At 42.9% G+C, this 21,267-nt stretch overlaps 1 protein-coding gene across 3 annotated transcripts in view; it reads left to right on the plus strand.

Moving 5' to 3' along the window:
• suco (SUN domain containing ossification factor) overlaps nucleotides 1–21,267 on the plus strand; it is a 125,060-nt gene that overhangs the window by 79,842 nt on the left and 23,951 nt on the right. For 2 of the 3 annotated variants that reach the window (XM_073063591.1, XM_073063593.1), the window contains 4 exons: nucleotides 4,978–5,043; nucleotides 13,435–13,515; nucleotides 15,187–15,277; nucleotides 19,719–20,948. In XM_073063591.1, coding sequence (XP_072919692.1) covers nucleotides 4,978–5,043; nucleotides 13,435–13,515; nucleotides 15,187–15,277; nucleotides 19,719–20,948 — 1,468 coding nt within the window. The remainder of the gene's footprint in view (nucleotides 1–4,977; nucleotides 5,044–13,434; nucleotides 13,516–15,186; nucleotides 15,278–19,718; nucleotides 20,949–21,267) is intronic. The other variant, XM_073063594.1, reaches the window with a different exon arrangement.

A 21,267-nucleotide genomic window follows, 5' to 3' on the forward strand; every position in this document is an offset into this window, starting at 1 on the left:
CATATAAACTCAACTATTGGCTTTGATTTAAACTGAACATCCTGTGAGGAGAAAGTCCACTGACTGACTCCTGAAGCATGAGTTTTGTTTTTCTCCCTTACGATTGTACCTTTTATAAAGTTATGGTTATGCAAACCTTTATTTTCAGTGGGGTGTAATGAGAGACACCAGGCTGTTGTCTGGGCATTGATTTTAAGAATGTATTCTCCAAACCAACTTTTTTTTGAGATGAGTAAAGAATTTATCAGATATGCCTGGAGACTAATTTCTTTGTCTCTGTCACCATTTTGTCATGAACTTGGTGTTGAGGCATACTTGGCAACTCATTCAATCAATATGCCGTTGCAAGAAAATTTGTGAACCCTTAGCACTTGCCTAGTCTTCTGGATAATTACTCATAAAATGTGGTTTGATCTTCATCTGAGTCACAATAATAGACTGACACAATCTGCCTTCAACTAATAACACACAAACAATTGTACTTTGCATCTATATCATTTAAACTCTCGGAGTCTAGGTTCAAAAAGTGTATGTGAATCTTTGGGGTAATGCTTTCTATAAATGTTATTTGGTGTCAGGTGCTCCAATCAATGAAATGAGATTGGAGGCATGGGTGCAGAGGTGCCCTGCCCTATATATTTAAATAAAAAAGACATGTGGTCAGGACACCGACAGAGCCTGTTCTTCTCAAGAAAGATCTGTTTATGTGCACCATACCTCGATCAAAACAACTTTCAGAGGACCTTAGAAGAATTGTAGAGATGCATGAAGCTGGAAAAAGCTACAAAAACATTTCAAGAGACTTGAATTTCAATGTTCCATGGACCATTAAGTGTGAATGTTTTAACAGAAATGCACATTGCTACATTTGGAGGGAAAAGGGCTCTGCACACCAACACCAAGACTACCTCCAAACTGTGAAGTGTGGTGGAAGGACCATCCTGGTTTGGGGCTGCCTGAGGGCCTGGACAGCTTACAATCATTGAGGGAACAAGGAGTTCAAAATTGTGTCAAGACATTTTACAGGAGAATGTCAGTATAGCGGTTTGTCACCTGAAACTTAATAGAAGTCGGATGATGCAACAAAATGATCCAAAAGACATGAGTAAATCAACAACAGAATGGTTAAAAAATTAAATTTGTGTTTTGGAGCGGCCAAGTCAGAGTCCAAACCTGAACCCAATTGAGATGCAAACACGAGGAAATCTGCAGATGCTGGAAATTCAAACAACACACACAAAATGCTGGTGGAACACATCAGGTCAGGCAACATCTATAAGGAGAAACACTGTCGACGTTTCGGGCCGAGACCCTTCGTCAGGACTAACTGAAAGGAAAGATAGTAAGAGATTTGAAAGTAGAGGGGGAGGGGGAAATGTGAAATGATAGGAGAAGACCGGAGGGGGTGGGATGAAGCTAAGAGCTGGAAAGGTGATTGGCGAAAGTGATACAGAGCTGGAGAAGGGAAAGGATCATGGGACGGGAGGCCTCGGGAGAAAGAAGGGGGGTGGAAGCACCAGAGGGAGATGGAGAACAGGCAAACAACTAAATATGTCAGGGATGGGGTAAGAAGGGGAGGAGGGGCATTAACGGAAGTTAGAGAAGTCAGTGTTCATGCCATCAGGTTGGAGGCTACCCAGCCGGTATATAAGGCATTGTTCCTCCAACCTGAGTTTGGATTCATCTTGACAGTAGAAGAGGCCATGGATAGACATATCAGAATGGGAATGGGACGTGGAATTAAAATGTGTGGCCACTGGGAGATCCTGCTTTCTCTGGCGGACTGAGCGTAGGTGTTCAGTGAAACGGTCTCCCAGTCTGCGTCGGGTCTCACCAATATATAAAAGGCCACACCAGGAGCACCGGACGCAGTATACCACACCAGCTGACTCACAGGTGAAGTGTCGCCTCACCTGGAAGGATTGTCTGGGGCCCTGAATGGTGGTGAGGAAGAAAGTGTAAGGGCAGGTGTAGCACTTGTTCTGCTTACAAGGATAAATGCCAGGAGGGAGATCGGTGGGAAGGGATGGGGGGGACGAGTGGACAAGGGAGTCGCACAGGGAGTGATCCCTGCGGAAAGCAGAAAGAGTGGGGGAGGGAAAGATGTGCTTGGTAGAGGGATCCAGTTGGAGGTGGCGGAAGTTAACGGAGAATTATACGTTGGACCTGGAGGCTGGTGGGGTGGTAGGTGAGGACAAGGGGATCCCTATCCCGAATGGGATGGCGGGTGGATGAGGTGAGGGCAGATGTGCGGGAAATGGGAGAGGCGTTTGAGAGCAGAGCTAATGGTGCAAGAACGGAAACCCCTTTGTTTTTATTTAAAAAAAGGAAGACATCTCCTTCATCCTGGAATGAAAAGCCTCATCCTGAGAGCAGATGCGGCAGAGACGGAGGAATTGTGAGAAAGGGGATAGCATTTTTGCAAGAGACAGGGTGGGAAGAGGAATAGTCCAGGTAGCTGTGAGAGTCTGTAGGCTTATAGTAGATATCAATAGATAAGCCGTCTCCAGAGATGGAGACAGAAAGATCAAGAAAGGGGAGGGAGGTGTCAGAAATGGACCAGGTAAATTTGAGGGCAGGGTGAAAGTTGGAGGCAAAGTTAATGAAGTCAACAAGCTCAGCATGAGTGCAGGAGGCAGCACCAATGCAGTCGTCGATGTAGCTCTGTAAGCCAGCCAGCCAAACAGCAGGCATATTCAAGAACTTTTTCAACCTCACACTGCTATAGGCAGAATGTCCCACTTTCTTCAAATATATGTGGGCTGCCTTAATGACTATCACCCGGTAGCACTCACATCAACAGTGATGAAATGAACTCCTGCCTCAATAAGGACCTGGTCCCATTGCAATTTGCTTATCGCCACAATAGGTCAACGGCAGACGCAATTTCAGTGACTCTCCACACGTCTTTAGAGCACTTGGACAACACAAACACCTGTGTCCAGAGGCTGTTCATTGACTATAGCTCAGCATTTAATACCATCATTCCCACAATCCTGATTGACAGGTTGCAGAACCTGGGCCCCTGTACCACCCTCTGCAATTGGATCCTCAACTTTCTAACTGGAAGACCACAATCTGTCTGGATTGGTGATAATGTATTCTCCTCTCTGACAATCAACACTGCTGCACCTTGGGTGTGTGCTTAGCCCACTGCTCTGCTCTCTGTGTACACATGACTGTGTAGCTAGGCATGGCTCAAATACCATTTATAAATTTGCTGATGAAACAACCATTGTTGGTAGAATCTCAGGTGGTGATGAGAGGGCGTACAGGAGTGAGATACTCCAACTAGTGGAGTGATGCCACAGTACCAACCTGGCACTCAACGTCAGTAAGACAAAAGAACTGATTGTGCACTTCAGGAAGGGTAAGATGAAGGAACACATCCGAATCCTCATAGAGGGATCAGAAATGGAGAGAGTGAGCAGCTTGAAGTTCCTGGGTGTCAAGATCTCTGAGGATCTAACCTGGTCCCAACATATTGAAGTAGTTATAAAGAAGGCAAGACAGCGGCTATACTTCGGAGTTTGAAGAGATTCGGTATGTCAACAAATACACTCAAAAACTTCTTTAGTTGTGCCGTGGAGAGCATTCTGACAAGCTAAATCACTGTCTGGTATAGAGGGGCTACTGCACAGGACCGAAAGAAGCTGCAGAAGGTTGTAAATCTAGTCCTTCATCTTGGGCACTAGCCTACAAAGTACCCAGGATATCTTTAGGGAACGGTGTCTCAAAATGGCAGCGTCCATTATTAAGGACCTCCAGCACCCAGGGCATGCCCTTTTCTCACTGTTACCATCAGGTAGGAGGTACAGAAGCTTGAAGGCGCACACTTAGCGATTCAGGAACAGCTTCTTCCCCTCTGCCGTCGGATTCCTAAATGGACGTTGAATATTTGGACACTACCTCACTTTTTTAATATACAATATTTCTGTTTTTGCATGTTTTTAATCTATTCAATATATATAATTGATTTACTTATTATTATTATTTTTTCTCTGCTAGATTATGTATTGCATTGAACTGCTTCTAAGTTAACAAATTTCATATCACATGCCAGTGATAATAAACCTGATACTGATTCTGTTCAATAAAGACGTGAAAAATACAATTGTTCATGTGTTATTAGTTTAGGCAGATTGTGTTTGTCTATTATTGTGACTTAGATGAAAATCAGACCACATTTTATGAGTAATTAATGCAGAAAACCAGGTAATTGCAAAGAGTCCACAAACTTTTTCTTGAAACTGCACATCTCTTGTCTTTTCAAATACAAATGCAGTAAATGGTTGAGTTTTTAGTTATAAGTTTGAATCTTTTTTCCCTTCTCTTTGATACTGGCATTTTCCCCCGAGTCATCATTTGGAAGGGGGCTTGCCTCTCAGAAGTCAGAAGAGGATTATGAACATTGAGTAAAACCTGCATAAATATGTTGTGTGGTTGGATCTAGCTTTTGAAGTTGTTACTCTTATTTATAATCTTCAACTATAGGGAGGGAATTGATTACATACTTTGGCTCCAAAATTCTTTGTGCCCATTATTTTGAGGAGCTAATGGTTGCACAGTTGGGATGTTGTAAGAAGCTGTTAATGTTTTTCAACGTGCATTACCTAATGATAAGCAAAATCTAAAAATTACCTTTGTTAAATGTTATTAAAGTCGCTTTAACTTAATTTTGATGTTTAAAAATGCAGCTTACTTTTATTTTCCTGTTTGTGCTTGGTTTTTGGCAGAGTGATTGCACTGTTTTCCAGAGATTGTGTAGAGTCTGAGCTTGTAAAAAGCAATCTTATTATATGCATCTTTCTTGAAAGGAGACCTGAATGGCTTTGTACATGTGTTATTTCTACAGTGTGGTAATGATCAGCAATTTTGATAGTTGCTTTCTTCAGCTAGCAATTGATGCACACCTTGCTATCTAATGTTTGCATGTAGCTGTTGTGAAAATGTTTGTATGTCATTGCTATTAAACAGATTATCCATTGGATTATGGTACTCAAGAAGAAAAATCATCGAAAAATCTACTGGGTTCAGCCACGAGTGAGTTTTTAATACATTTTTAATTCCCCATTTTGAACTACGAACAGATTTCAAAATTTGTGACTGTGGATCCATAGCCATTAATTATAATGCCTTTCCTCTGCTTTTCTTCATACACGACCCACCTCTGATCTCTTGTTAATCATGCTTTTATGTTTGTTTTGGTCCTTTTTATTTTCTTAATCACTTTGCTTATCTTATAACCTGTTTGCAGAACTTGCGATTAGAAGTTGAGTATCCCGAGTTGATTTTAGCTAGATGTAACACATTGTCCAAATCTGTAACAAATAACAATATCCAAATTGCCAACTGGCATTTGTAATTTTCAATTGACTCTTAAAAATACTTGTGTTTTTGTTATGAGAGGGAGTTGATTCAGTCTGTTCAATTTGTTGATAAACATTTTTAGGTATGTGTGTGGCTAACATTAATTGCCCTGTCTAATTGCCCCATAGCTGTCACATTGAACTTTCTGGTAATGAAAGACTGATGTTAGTTTAGAATGGTTGGTAACTTGCAGGGAACCTGTAGGTTTTGGAGTTCCAATGTGTTTGAACACAAAAAACTTAACGTTTTGCAAGTACCTTTGTCCAGTGTATGTAATTGGTTCTAAGGTGGACATTAGACCTCAAAGATCTTTTTTTTTAAAAAAATGAAGGTTGTGATTAGAATCTCAGTAACTTGAAGTCACACTAAAAGGATGATTGTGTCATTATCCTTCATGCTGAATACAGCCAGTATTATTTCAAAAATGGAATCTTGTCAAGAACGAGATGTATCGTTCACTTTTTAATTTAAAACTAAGTTATGTTGATTTGTTTCATCAGAATGAAGCCCATAACTTTTTGAATCTTTAGTTTTGCAAATCAATATTTGTTGCTATTCACATTCAGCAGACTTTGCTGCAGGGGACCCAGAGAATGCCAAGAACAATATTTAAAAATCGAGATTTGGCATATTTCATTACCTGTGTCATTGAATGTTAAAGAAGATAGTCAAAGGAAGAGCTTTAAGGGCACTAGTTCCAGCTTCTGACAAATTGTTCCTTGCATCTCGTTGGAAATACAAAAACTAGGGAGGATTTGGTAGGGGTATAACATCAAACTCTTTCTATAATGTTCCTTGTCACACAACACATTTGTATGTTCTAAATTGGGGCAAGGTAACAGCATGATTTCTGTTAATTTGGCAGATGAAAAATGTGTAGGATTCTGGGAGAGGAACGTAATAAATTGGAAAGAGTATATGGTTAGTTTTAAATTTTTTTAATAAACCTACAGTAATGCTTTAGTACATCAGCCATAATGTTGTTGTAAAGTGGAGCAAACTCAAAGGGCCAGATGGCCTGCTTAAATTATTTTCTATGACATTCTTGGCCTGTGTCATGCAGCTTACACTGTTTATGTATGTATGCATGTAGTTCTTTTACAGCTTTTATCAGATTAATTGTTCACTTTGGGTTTATCTGGTTCTGGCATGCTTCCAATTACTGTAGCTTTTCACTGTTGGTTTCTCAAAATGAAGCTTTCTGTTGCTTAACAGCATTGCACACCTTGCTTTTTAAGTTATGTAATGTGATATATGCATTTTTGTTTCCCAGTTTCTTTATTACTGGTTTAATTGTAGTCTACATAGAATTGATTTCTGAACAAGTTCTCTTGATTATTGCTATTTTATCTGCAACTTCATTTTAATTGTTTTATTTAAATCATCGCGAAAGCTGATTGGTAATAGCTATGCTGATAATAAAAATACAGTCTGGCCCATTTCCTGTTGAAGTGCATCACAATGTGCTGGTGCCATGGTACAGAGAACATGCCAAAGGCAGTAAAATTGCAAATGCAAAATTCACAGAGGAGATTTTCTTGCATCCTGAGAGAAGGCAACAAAATGTTTTTGCTATTTGAGAGTTAATATATTCATTGGAGGTCACAGGATTTGCCAAGTACAAGCAACCCTATCTTGTTTTTGAATAAAAAATTTACTTTCAAGTGGAATGTCATTTTTTTTTAATGCTGCATATAGTTTACCTGCCCCTTTACCAAAAGTCAGCTGCTAAATGCTTGTATATATAAAAAAATCTTGATTTGGAGGAATAGTGGGAACATATTTCAAAAAACTTGTTTTCAAAGGTGAACTGTTGTGTGTACTTGCATGGTACATATTTAATTTTGTGTACTGATTCTGTTAACAATTGAGCACTTTATCCCTAGGCATTTTGAGTTTACCAGGTTCCTTGTTAATTTGCTAATTTATGGCAATTTATTTTGTAAAAGCAAGAGAAGTAGCAGGGGGGAATAAAATTGTTGTTTCTGATGGAAATCCTGCATAGGACTGGAAGTTGTAGTCTAAATTTAGACAGAAAATCGGGGGAGTTGAGGCTATGGTGGGGAGAACAAAATGCTATTAATGTAGTAATTGTTAATGTAGACTCTGAGCCAAAGGGCTTGTTTCCATACCCTGACTCTGAGTGATATCAACTTATAGTCTACTTTGCGGTATTGATCCCTGCACTTCTGAGACATGGACCCAATATGTCGTCTCTGTCACCCAGTGAGATTCACCAAGTCCACTAGCAAAACAAACAGATCTGTCACTTTCTCAAGCCAGCATCCCAGGCATTGAGGCTCTTAATTGCTTTTACTTAGCTAAAGTGGGTATGCTCTTTGACTTGCTTGTCTGATACCTGGATGGCTAAATAGACACTGTAGTCCAAGCTCCTTCATGACAAGAGATTACCAGATGAGCATGGAAATTGTTGAGTAGGTTCTCTTGGATTAAGAACAAGTATAAAAACTCTTATCATTTTGTGCATGTTCCTGGGTTACGGCTGCCAAAATTCAGTATTTATGAAGGCATTGAAAAGCTTGTCTATTTGATGGGAGGGCACTGAAGTGTGGTCAAGCAATTTCTCCCCCATCTATGACAGGCTGCCAGAGTTGGTGGCCTCAGTCATCTACAGAATCCACTTGGAAATGGATGGAAACATTCTTCATTCTAAAGGGGGGGGGGGGGGGAAACAGCAGGGCAGTTCTGTTTGAACTATATACAGCATGGTTTCACCATTGCTGCCTACCACATGCGATCTTGGTCGCTATGCTTCAGGAAACAAAATTGATTACCGAGAGTGATGCTAAGATTGGCAACTGTTGTGAAGATTTTTTTCATGATGCTGGGTATTTATCTAAAACTGAGGAATTAGAGGAAAGTCGTCATTGTATGTAAAATTAAGAGGAGCTGAGATAAAGTAAATGGAAAGGATTTGTACTTTAATGTGATTGCTGTTTGTTTCCATCGTTCAGAAGGGTCAGCAACCAGCAGGCATGGGTTAAAGTAATTGGAAGAAAGCTTGGAGGGGGCATAAGAAGATAAAATAGTCTGGAACTCATTACCTGAAGGAGCTTTATAGTTAGGTATACATTTGAAGGGCTGTAGCGATGTACTACATACAGAGCTAGAGACTACATGCAGTCGGTAAGTCGTTTCGAGACTAGTTTATTCAAACTTTGCGGCGCTGGCATTTAATCCCTAGCGCCCGCCCTTTCTGGGCGGAAATGATGTCAGAGGTGCATTACCAAAGTCTCCCCCCCGCACGCTCGCTATTTGTGAGCTGGTTCGCCTGTGCAGAAAGTGGGTTGCCACATAACCCCCCCCCCCCCCCCCCCGCAGAACCGGCGATACACCCCCCAATGTCCACAGTCTGGATCAGCCTCTGTTTGGGAGGTCTGCCTCTGCGCCGCTGTGCCTGAACCTCGACCGGCTGCGCCGTCCACAAGGGTTGGTTTGAGTCAGTTCTCCGTGAAAACCTCCTCTTTCCCCCCATTGTCCAGAACGTACTTGGACCCGTTGTTGTTGATCACCTTGTATGGCCGCTGTAGCGGTGCCCGGTGTCCGTCCCTTTGTACAAACACAAACTTACAGTTCTGCAGGTCTTTGGGTACATGGGTCGGGGTCCGTCTGTGCTGTGAAGTCGGTACAGGGGCCAGGTTGCCAAGCCTTTCGCATAGTCTGTCCAGGACTGCTGCAGGTCCTTCCTCTTGCCCCCTTGGGGCTGGTATGAACTCTCCCGGGACGACCAGGGGTGCGCCGTACACCAACTCGGCCGACGAGACGTGCAGATCCTCTTTGGGTGCTGTGCGAATTCCAAGCAGGACCCAGGGAAGCTCGTCCACCCAGTTAGGTCCTCTCAGGCGGGCCATGAGAGCCGACTTCAAATGACGTTGGAAACGCTCCACTAGTCCATTTGCCTGTGGGTGGTAGGCAGTTGTGTGGTGTAGCTGCATCCCCAACAGGCTGGCCACAGCTGACCACAGGCTGGAGGTGAACTGGGCGCCTCTGTCAGAGGTAATGTGGGCCGGTACCCTGAAGCATGCTACCCAGGTTGCAATCAGTGCTTGGGCGCAGGAATCGGCAGATGTGTCAGTGAACGGGACTGCCTCTGGCCACCTCGTGAACTGGTCTACCATAGTTAGGAGGTACCGCACTCCGCGGGACACTGGTAGGGGGCCCACAATATCCACATGAATATGATCGAACCTCCAGCGGGTGGGTTTGAACTGCTGCAGCGGGGCTTTAGTGTGCCGTTGCACCTTGGCTGTTTGGCACTGCACGCACGTTCTGGCCCATTCACTGACCTGCTTGCAAAGTCTGTGCCACGCGAACTTGCTGGAGACCAGCCAGACGGTTGTCCTGATAGATGGGTGTGCCAAACCGTGTATGGAGTCGAAAACTTGCCGCCTTCAGGCTGCCGGAACGATGGGGTGAGGTTGGCTGGTAGCCACGTCGCACAGGAGGGTCCTTTCACCTGGGCCTACGAGAAAGTCCTGCAGCTGCAAACCCGAGACTGCAGTCCTGTAGCTGGGCATCTCGTCGTCTGCCTGCTGCGCCTCCCCCAGTTCTGCATAGTCCACCCCCAGGGACAGGGCCTGGACAGCTGGTCTGGAGAGTGCATCCGCCATGACGTTGTCCTTTCCTGAGACATGCTGGATGTCTGTTGTGTACTCAGAGATGTAGGACAGATGTTACTGCTGGCGAGCCGACCAGGGATCGGACACCTCCGTGAACGTGAAGGTCAGCGGTTTGTGGTCTGTGAACGCGGTGAACGGCCTGCCTTCTAAGAAGTACCTGAAATGCCGGATTGCCAGATACAGTGCCAACAGCTCCCGGTCGAAAGCACTGTACTTGAGTTCGGGTGGTTGTAGGTGCTTGCTGAAGAACGCCAGGGGTTGCCAGCGCCCCTCGATGAGCTGCTCCAGCACCCCATCGACTGCTCTGTCGGATGCGTCCACCGTGAGGGCAGTAGGAATGTCCGTTCTGGGGTGCACCAGCATCGCAGCATCTGCTAAGGCTTCCTTGGCTTTAACGAAAGCGGCCGCGGCCTCCTCGCCCCAAGTAATGTCCTTGCCTTTACCCGACATTGAGTGTACAAAGGGCGCATGATACGGGCTGCTGAGGGGAGGAAACAGTGGTAGAAGTTCACCATACCAACAAACTCCTGCAGGCCTTTGACCGTGTTGGGCCAGGCAAAGTGGCGGATCGCGTCTACCTTGGCGGGCAGAGGTGTTGCCCTGTCTTTGGTAATCCTGTGGCCCAGGAAGTCGATGGTATCGAGACCGAACTGGCATTTGGCCGGGTTGATTGTGAGGCCGAAATCACTCGGGCGGGAGTAGAGCTGGTGGAGGTGAGACAGATGCTGCTGGCGACTACTGCTGGCTATAAGGATGTCATCCAAATAGATGAACGCAAAGTCCAGGTAGCATCCCACCACGTCCATTAGCGGCTGGAACGTCAGGCCAAACGGCATTCGGAGGAACTCGAAAAGGCCAAACAGGGTGGTGAGTGCCGTTTTGAGGATGTCTTCAGGGTGCACCAGGATTTGATGGTATCCCCGGATGAGGTCTACTTTGGAAAAGATTCTTGCCCTGTGCAGGTTTGCTGCAAAGTCCCGTATGTGCGGCACGGGATAGCAGTCTGGAGTTGTAGCCTCATTCAGTCTGCAGTAGTCGCAGCATGGTCTCCAACCCCCGTCTGCTTTGGGCACCATGTGCAGGGGGGAGGCCCATGGGCTGTCGGACCTCCGTACGATCCCCAATTCCTCCATCCTCTTGAACTCCTCTTTTGCCAGGCGGAGCTTTTCTGGGGGGAGCTTTGGTGCGCGGGCGTGGAGGAGTGGTCCCTGGGTCAGGTTGTGGTGCTGTACCCCGTGTCTGAGCATGGCTGCCGTGAACTGCGGTGCCCGAATCGATGGAAAGTCTGCCAGGATTCTGGTGAATTTGTTGTCCGACAGCGTGATGGAGTCCAGGTGTGGGGCCGGCAACTTGGCTTCACCCAGAGAGAACGTCTGGAAAGTCTTGGCATGTACCAGTCTTTTCCCTTGCAAGTTGACCAGCAGGCTGTGAGCTCGCAAGAAGTCTGCCCCCAGGAGTGGTTGGGCCACGGCGGCCAGTGTGAAGTCCCACGTGAACCGGCTGGCGCCGAACTGCAGCTACAGTGTGCGGGTGCCGTAGGTATGTAATGTGCTGCCGTTTGCGGCCCTCAGGGTGGGTCCTGGCTTCCTGTTGTGGGTGTCGTACCCTGTTGGGGGCAGGATGTTGATTTCCGCTCCGGTGTCGACCAAGAAGCGGCGTCCCGACTGTTGGTCCCAGACGTACAAGAGGCTGTCCTAGTGGCCAGCTGCTATAGTCATTAGCGGCAGCTGGCCCTGGCCCTTACAAGGCGGGTGACAACGGCGGGCTTTTCTGCTCCACCGCTGGTGGTAGAAATACCACTGTTCACTGGCCTCCTCGCTCCTGCCTCTGTGTTGTGTGTGCCCCCCTGTCAGGCCTGGTCTGCTGTTGGGCGCGTGGCCTGGTAATCTGACTGACGGATGCCACGCTCTCCCTCTTGGCTTTCCACAGCACATCTGCCCAGGCTGCCACCTTCCAGGGGTCGCTGAAATCTGCGTCGGCCAGCAGCAGATGTATGTCCTCAGGCAGTTGCTCTAGGAACGCTTGCTCGAACATGAGGCATGGCTTGTGTCCATCAGCGAGGGCCAGCATCTCGTTCATCAATGCTGACAGCAGTCTGCCTCCCAAACTGTCCAGGTGAAGCAGGCGGGCACCCCGCTCACACTGTGAGAGGCCAAAGGTCCCAGTGAGCAGCGCTTTGAATGCTTCATATTTGCCTTCTTCCGGGGGCGACTGTATGAAATCCGCAACCTGGGCGGCCGTCTCCTGGTCAAGGGTGCTCACCACGTGGTAGTAATGCGTGGAATCAGAGGATATCTGCCGAATCTGGAACTGGGCTTCTGCTTGGTTAAACCACACGCGTGGTCGCAGCGTCCAGAAAGTTGGCAGTTTTAGCGAAACTGCGTGAACAGATGAAGAGTCGGTCATCTTTGGTCCAAATCCCGTTTGGACCGTCGGGGTCACCAATGTAGCGATGTACTACATACAGAGCTAGAGACTACATGCAGTCGGTAAGTAGTTTCGAGACTAGTTTATTCAAACTTCAAGGCGCTGGCATTTAATCCCTGGCGCCCGCCCTCTCCGGGTGGAAATGATATCAGAGTTGCATTACCAAAGTCTCCCCCTGCGCGCTGGCTATTTGTGAGCCGGTTCGCCTGCGCAGAAAGAGGGTCGCCACAGGGCTGTAACTGCAAGTCTACAAAATTCTCCCTGAAATGTGAGATTTGGGTGGGTTGCATGTTCCCACCTGATATTTACATAAAGGGCTATTAGCCAACATAGTAAATTTTCTATGACTTTCTTAAATATTTTTCTGTTTTTAGAATTTACTTGAATTTTAAGTATAATGTATGCAACTAATGTTCTTTCTAGATAATTTCTCAATTGACTGAGTTATATTTGCTAGGGTACGAAGTGACAATGAGTGTAATTTACAATTGTATTGGAGAGGAAGGCCAGAAGGCATGTTCTTACTGCAGATTATTGGCTTTTGAGTTGGAGCTTTTGCTTGTCTACACTACTTAGCATAAATATTTCTGAAAATATTTGCACCTAACAACTAGTTCAAAACTGCTTTACAGTGTAATGAAATTATATGTTTTGGTTGCAAGTGAATTGAAAAATACTTAATCAGATTTGTGATATTTTTGTTTGGTGAATTTTATTAGGGGCTTATGTAATCCTTTCAAATTGTCCTAATAGTGTTCTTTGAGGTGTAGGATTTTGCTTACAAACTTGTTCTAAAATTTTTGAAGCTGGTTTATCAGGTTTAAATATTATTGGCATGCCTGAGTTTATTGCTTTCAATTAGGTTGGGGAAGAAATAATGTGCATTCTTTTGTGTAACACAATGATTTTTCAATTTCTTATGTGAAGTTTGATCTTTGATTCAAACGTTAATAAACCTTTCACAAAGAAGCCTGTTTGCCATTATTGTTTTTTATAGATGCTATTTTGAACATGGTAAACATAGCTGCCAATATGCTTGGGGCCAAGAAGGGAGGAGAGGACATTACTGAATCAGAAGGTATTTTCTTTATTGGCAGTTTAATGATCTCTTACAATGGCATGTATTTCACAGTAATTTTTTGTAATTCTATTGAGTGTTTTAATATTGGCACTAAGCATCAGAATCAAGTTTAATATCACCCTCTTATGTCATGAAATTTGTTAACTTTGTGGCAGTGGTACAATGCAATACATGTTAAATGTAGAAAAAACTGAATTAAATAAAGTTAATATTTATTAGATACGATTCTGCAGAAACAGAATAAAGTAGTGTGATAGTGTTCATGATTCCAGTGTCCAGTTAGAAATCAGATTTCAGAGGGGAAGAAGCTGTTCCTGAATTGGTGAGTTTGTGCCGTGAGGCACCTGTATCTCTTTAATGATGGACTTGAGGCACTGCTCCTGGATACTACAGAGGCCAGTACCCATGAGAGAGCTGACTAATTTTACAACTTTGCAATTTATTTTGATCTTGTGCAGTTGTCCCCCCTCCCATATCAGAGAGTGATGCAGCCATTCAGAATGCTCTCCACAGTATATCGCTAGTGGTTTTTGAGTGTTTTAGGTGAAAAACCAAACCTCCTCAAACTCATAATGAAATATATCTGCTGTCTTGCCATCTTTATAACTCCATCAGTATGTTGTGACAGGTTAGGTCCTCAGCTGTGGACGCCCAGGAACTTGAAAATGCTCTCTCTCTCCACTTTTGATTTCTCATTACATGCATGAACTTTGTCAAAATATTTCTCTTGTAATTGTAGCTGGATGGCACGAAGAGATGATTTAGCTGATTGGTGTCAATGCTGCTGGAAAAGCTATTCAAGCTGATCTGAGCTTCTTCTTTAGCTTTATTATACAGCTTATGAAATGTCAAGGATTTGTGCCTGAATTTGGGCAGTGAATTTCAGACGTCCAAATTCCAAATGCTTCACGCTTTTCAGATCTTTGAGATTTACAACCCACTGAATTATTTTTACAGTTGATATTTAGTGTCTGGAAACAGGACCTAGTGTTGCATCTGCTGAGTCACCACTTGAATACTGCTTTGGTTTAAGGAACAGAGAGCTTTATTGGGGCTGTGAGCAGGAGGAAAGTATGGTGCATGATCCAAATCGTCACCCACTGAGTAAAATAAAGGGACCAAGTACTGATCCTTTCACACCCAAATATGAATGGCTTTCTGATTACATAAAACAAAGCAGGAAAATTCAGCCATTGCTGTAATCATAGTGTACCATGATCCTCAATGGATATGAAAGGTCTTAAAGATGGAGCTTGCCGCTATGTGTTTTCATATCTTCATGTTATCAAAGATGCATGTTAATTTAACTGTTTTGTAGTTACTATTCACTTTGGACAGTGTAGCTTTTTATGCAGCAGAGATCCAAATAAGGTAATTTTTTTTCTAAAGCTGTATCTTTGATCTTTTTTTGTATTTGCCTAACTAATTTAGGAAGCACTATTTAATACAGGGTTCACTGCTATCTCTGCCTGGATAATGCTTCAAGGCTTGAAATAAGGTTTCAACCCACAATCTCTTTTTACTTGCATCTGTTGTCACAGATCCAAGCTGATGTTTCTTGTTAAATAGCACAGCTTTCATCAAACTTTAAAATATATGCATTGCCTAGTTTAATCTATTAAATGTAATTTCTGTCCTTTTTTAAACATTGGAATTCATATTTTACAGTTAATGAAAGTATAAGATCTGAGAATGAAACCTCAAAAATGAATATTTCTGATCCTGTGATTAGCATCAGCCCTACCTCTTTAATGCCTGAGTAAGTAGTTGTCATCTTTGTATCGAGCCTGTTTGTTACCATCTGGAATATTCATTTCATGTTCAATAGTATGAATGTGTTTGGAATATGGACATGGCCATGTAAGCTTGGGCTTTGAAATATTAAGTTTTGAGTACTTAAGTGGACACTAAGCCTTAAAGCTTAATTGCATGTTTTTTTAAATGTTTATGCTGTGCTAAAGTGGAATAATGAATAATTGATTTGTGCCCTAAGAGGTACAAGGTATTGGCACCTTTTTTGATGTTTTGTTTGGAGCATTGAGGGAACTTGACCACTGCCAAGCCTTTGTAGTTCACTGGGTACTCCTGGGAATGATGTGTCCTTGCATTAAGAGAGGCTGGAATGTCAGCCAAATATTTGAATAAAGTGTCTTCATTCTTCAGTTGCTTCTCTGTACACCAACCATAGCCCTGATCTCCAGCTACCTCCTCCACAGTAGCATAGCAGTTAGTGTGACGTTATTACAGCTTGGGGGTGTCAGAGTTTGGATTTCAATTCCAGTGTCCTCTGTAAGGAGTTTTTATGTCCTGCCCAAGGAATGTGTGGGTTTTCTCTGGGTGCTCGTGTTTCCTCCCACAGTCCAAAGATAGATGTACTTGTTACTACAGTCTTAATGTGCTTTGCACAATATTATTGCTGGTATGTGCGAAGTCAAACATGCTGTAAGTATAGTGGAATCCAAGTCTATTAAATGAATATACAGATTTTACTCCATAAGACCATAAGATATAAGATATATTAGGCCATGTGGCTCATCGAGTCTGCTCAACTACTTCATCATGACTGATCTATTTTTCCTCTCAGCCCTAATCTCCCTTCTCTCCTCCCCCCCCCCCCCCCCAATCCCCAGATCCCTTCACACACTGACCAATCGAGAATCTATCAACCTCTGCCTTAAATATACATAAAGACTTGGTCCCACAGCTGCCTGTGGCAATGAATTCCACAGATGAACCACACTCTGGCTAAAGAAATTGCTACTTATCTCCATTCTAAATGGACACCCCTCTGGTCTTGGACATTCCGAACACAGGAAACAGCCTTTCCACATCCATTCTGTCAAGGCCTTTCACCATTCGATAGGTTTCAATGAGGTCATCCCTTATTCTTCTAAATTCCATTGAATACAGACGCAGAGCCATCAAACACTCTTCATGTGACACCATTTAATCCTTAGAACCATTTTTGTGAACCTCCTTTAAACTCTTTCTAGTTTCAGTGCATCCTTTCGAGGATACAGGGCCAAAACCGGTTGAGGATATTCCAAATGAGGCCTCACCAGTGTTTAATAAAGTCTGAACATTACATTCTAGCTTTTATATTCTAGTCCTCTTGAAATGAATGCTAACATTACATTTGCCTTCCTCAACACAGGCTGATCCTGCAAATAAACCCTTGGGAAATCTGGCACACAAACTTTGCACCTATTTTTGATGTATTTTCTCTCCATTTGGAAAATAGTCAACTCTTTCATTTCTTCTACCAAAGATCATGACCATACATCTCCCAAAACTGTATTCCATCTGCCATTTCTTTGCCCATTCTTCTAACTGAAGTCCTTCTTTAGCGCCTCTATCTTCTCAAAACTATCTGCCCCTCCACCTATCTTCATATTGTCTGCAAACTTTGCAACGGTCATCCAAATAATGTAAAAAGATTCGGGCCCAGCACAGACCCTTGCAGTGCATTACTACTTATCAGCAGCCAACCACAAAAGGCTCCCTTTGTTCCCACTCTTTGCCTCCTGCCAATCAACCAATGCTTCATCCATGCTAGAATCTTTCCTGTAATACCAAGGGCTTGTAGCTTGTTAAGCAACCTCGTGTGGCACCTTGTCAAATGCTTCTGAGAATTCAAGTACATAGCATCAACCGATTTTTACTTTGTCTATCTTGCTTTTTGTTTCTTCAAAAATTTCCAACAAATTTGTCAGGCAAGATTTTCCCTTAAGGTAACCATGCTGATTCCAGCTAATTTGATCATGTGCCTCCAAGTATCCTGAAACCATATCCTTAACAATCGACTCCAATATCTTCTCAACCACTGAGGTCAGACTAACTGGCTGAAAATCCTGCTCCTCCTGCCTCTTACCCCTTCTTGAAAAGTGGAGTGACATTTTCAATTTTCCAGTCTTCTGGAACCATTTCAGAATCTAGTGATTCTTGACAGATCATTACTAATATGTCCACAATCTCTTCAGTCACCCCTTTCAGATTTCTGAGGTGTATACCATCTGATCCAAGTGACTTGATCTATCTTTAGACCTTCCATTTTCCCAAGAACTTTCTCTCTTGTAATGGTAACTTCACACACTTCATGAGTCCTGACACCTGGAGCTTCCAGCATATTGCTAGTGTCTTCAACATTACTACCTCTCCAGCATCATTTCCAGCAGTCCAATAACCACTCTTGCCTCTTTACATTTTAAAATATCTGAAGAAACTTTTGGCATCCCCTTTAATATTATTGGCTAGTTTACTTTCATATTCCATTTTTACTTTAACTTTTTTAGCTGCCTTCTGTTGGTATTTAAAAGCTACCCATTTCTCTAACTTTCTACTAATTTTTGCTCTGTTATATGCTTTCTCTTTGGCTTTTGTTAATTGTGACTTCCCTTGTTAGCCATGGTTGTGTTATCTTGCCTTTAGAACTGCTACCTCTAGGATGTATACATTCTGTGCCTTCCAAATTGCTTCCAGCAATTGCTGCTGTGCCTTCATCCCTGCCAGTGTTCTTTACCAATCAGTTCTGACCAACTTCTCTTGTATCTCTGTAATTTGCTTTAACACTGTAACACTGATATATCTGACATTAGCCTCTCTTTAAATTTCAGTGAATTCAATCATATTAGGATCACTTGCCCCAAGGGTTCCTTTATCTTAAGCTCTTTTATCAATTCCAGTTCATTGCACAACACCTAATCCAGAATGGCTGACCCCCTGGTGGGCTCAACCACAAGTTCCCTTTTTTAAAAAAAAAATCTATCTTGTAGACACTTTAATGATCCCACCTCTTGGAATCCTGCTCTAACTTGATTTTCCCAATTTACCTGCATATTGAAATCCCCAATGACTATTGTAACATTGCTCTTTTGGCATGCATTTTCTCTCTCCCATTGTAATTTGTAAACCATATCCTTTCTGATATAGGGGTCTGTATACAACTCCCATTAGTCTTTATACCCTTGCAGTTCCTTTGCACTTCACTTTCTCCTGACGGTTACCTGCCTCTTGCAACCTAGGAGGTAACTACCATCCTGTTGCTTCAGTCTATCACCACCTCATTCCACCTCATGTATGAGTCGAAGGCAGTCAATCTTCTGCTCGGTGCACCTGGTACCAATGCCTCCCACACTTCTATCTCACAGTACAAACCACTGCCTCAGAGCCATTCTCACTACACTGTGCACTAATAGTTGAACAAACATACAAGTGTATAGAGAGAATAACTTGCAACACGATTTATTTCACCCAAGCCTGAAGACTGGCGCACTAAAAAAAAAAGTTTTACATGACTTTAAAAAAGTTTTGTTTTACTCCTGTAATACTTAGCTGGTATTAAATATTCTTTGTATTAATTCAAATAAATTAAATTTCCTTCAAGTTGGCACTTTAAGTGACAAACCTTAGAGGTGACATTTGCTGGTTTCCCTCAACACTAATACAAAGGCTAAGCTTTTCTGACCTTAAGGATAGCATATTAAACACAACTATGAAAAGCATCTCTGACATGGTTCACACAGATCAAATCATTACATAGTATGTTGAAGTAATACAAGGGAACACAGCAAAACAACAATGTGTAACAGCTCGAGAAAAAAATGCAGTGCAGGTAAACTAGGTGCTTTCTTGTCATATTAGGCAAGAGTCCATCCTATCATAAGTTGAGCCTGGTGGTTGCTTTCAGGCTTTTGTAAGTTCTGTCTGATGGATGAGGTCTGATTATGTTGGCTGTTTTACTGAGGCAGTGAGCAGTATAGGTAATCCACGGAGGAGAGACCGGTTTCTGTCATGTGTTGAGTTCTATCAACAATTCTCTGCAGCTTCTCACTGGCAGGGCAGTTGCCAAGCCAAGATGTGATACATCTAGATAGGATGCTTTCTATGGTGCATTGATTAAAAATTAAGGGACATACTAAATTTCTTTAGCCTACTGAGAGAGGAGGCATTGGTGTGTTTTCTTGCCCATTGGTTATACTGGGATGCCAAACTATTATAGTATCCTACTGAAGTTGGGGGTTAAGCCATTTAGTTTTTGTAACTGGGAGAGGGAGTTTACCAAGCATAGTGTTTCCATGATGCTTGATAAGGCAGTGCTCTCCAGATACTTGATTGTTACTTGGTGCTGAAGATAAGTTGCATACTTAATGACAGTTAATAAATTATTTGAAATTTTTTGTCATCTGCTCTACTCCTTGTAGGTTGGACTCAGTTACATCTATAATTGAGGAAGAACCAGAGCAAAAATCTTCTGACTTGAGTTTGCAAAAGAAAGATTTAATTGTACAACTGGTACCTGAAGATGAGGAGGAATTAGGGAATCAGCTGTCCACAGTCACTCTTCTCAAACCTGAAGATGACTATGATGTAGTCAGTTGGTATGAAGCTGAAACTCAGATATACTGCAGTGAACTGCCAAGGATTTCCTGCATTGCAAGTTTTGTGGAATACATTTATAGATGGTGTTCTATTATTGCAGACCTTCAGAGGCCACGCAGTATAACACTGAAAGTCGAATCAGTTTCAAATGTTTACCAGTTTCTGTCTGGACAGGAGGGAACAGTTCTGGTAAATGCAACTAAGGAAATGAGAGAGGATGAAATGGACAGCGTGCCTGCTGAAATTGTGTCTAAAATTTCCAGTGAAAGTCAGTCCAGCACTTACTTGTCTGACAACTTTGTTAATCAGACTGACTCAGAACTGGAACCCAGTCATCCTCCACTTGCTTATTCTCCTGAAGTCAGTACGCTTGATACAAAGTATGATGTGAAATGTACTGCCATACTTCAAAGTTCTGTTGATGCTGCTGACAAAATGGCTGACCAGCTCAACCTCCATCCAGAGCCTGGTGTACCCATTTTGGATCAAAGTACAGAAACTAAACTGGAGACTGTGCATATGGAAGCAGCTGAAGAACTGGAGGAAACTACGCTTGCTTTAGAAACTGATGCTGCTCATGACCCAGATGTGGGTATTTCAGTAAATGGGTCCATGGATGAAAATAAAAGTACTATTCAAACATCAATAATACCTACAGAACCCTTCCAAACAGCTGGTGGTGTGGATGAGTATCCAGTGACTGAAATTCAGAGTGAAGGTACTGGTACAAAAGTGGCTGCGGCAGATAAAGGAGAATCTTTGTTACCATCAGGTTCAGATGTGCCTGTTTCATCAGCAGCAGAAACAAAAGATGAATATCAAGCTGCAGAGGAAATCCTCTTGTCTGTTCCATCCTCAAATGGACTAAATCGAACAGTTACTGATTTCTATGCAGAACTGCACAATGTTACTGATCTAGGATACACTAATGGGAATCAGGTGCATGGATCCAACCAAAAGGAGTCTGTGTTCATGCGACTCAACAACCGCATCAAGGCACTAGAAATGAATATGTCCCTGAGTAGCCGGTATCTGGAAGAACTGAGTCAACGGTGTGTACAGTAGTCTTTAGTGTTCCTTATAACATTGTTCAATGGAAAATGATAATCCAGATCTGTTTTATGCATTGATTTGCTTCAAATCATATGTGTATATTATCCCAAAAAGCACAATTGCAGCTTTTTATTGAAACTGTAAATCCATTCTTTGTTTTTGTTCTGTGTAGCTTAGGAAAATGTGCCCAAGCTACCTATTAAAATCACTGGTTCAATGTTGGTCCAGTAACCACCAAGAGGTTTGCGGTATCCTTGGTGTTGCTGAAGATCAAAGGGAGGTTGGATTTGAATTGAAGATCAAAAATTGCAGATACTA

This window comes from Hemitrygon akajei, chromosome 12 (genome assembly GCF_048418815.1).
Source record: "Hemitrygon akajei chromosome 12, sHemAka1.3, whole genome shotgun sequence".
Lineage (NCBI taxonomy): Eukaryota > Metazoa > Chordata > Chondrichthyes > Myliobatiformes > Dasyatidae > Hemitrygon > Hemitrygon akajei.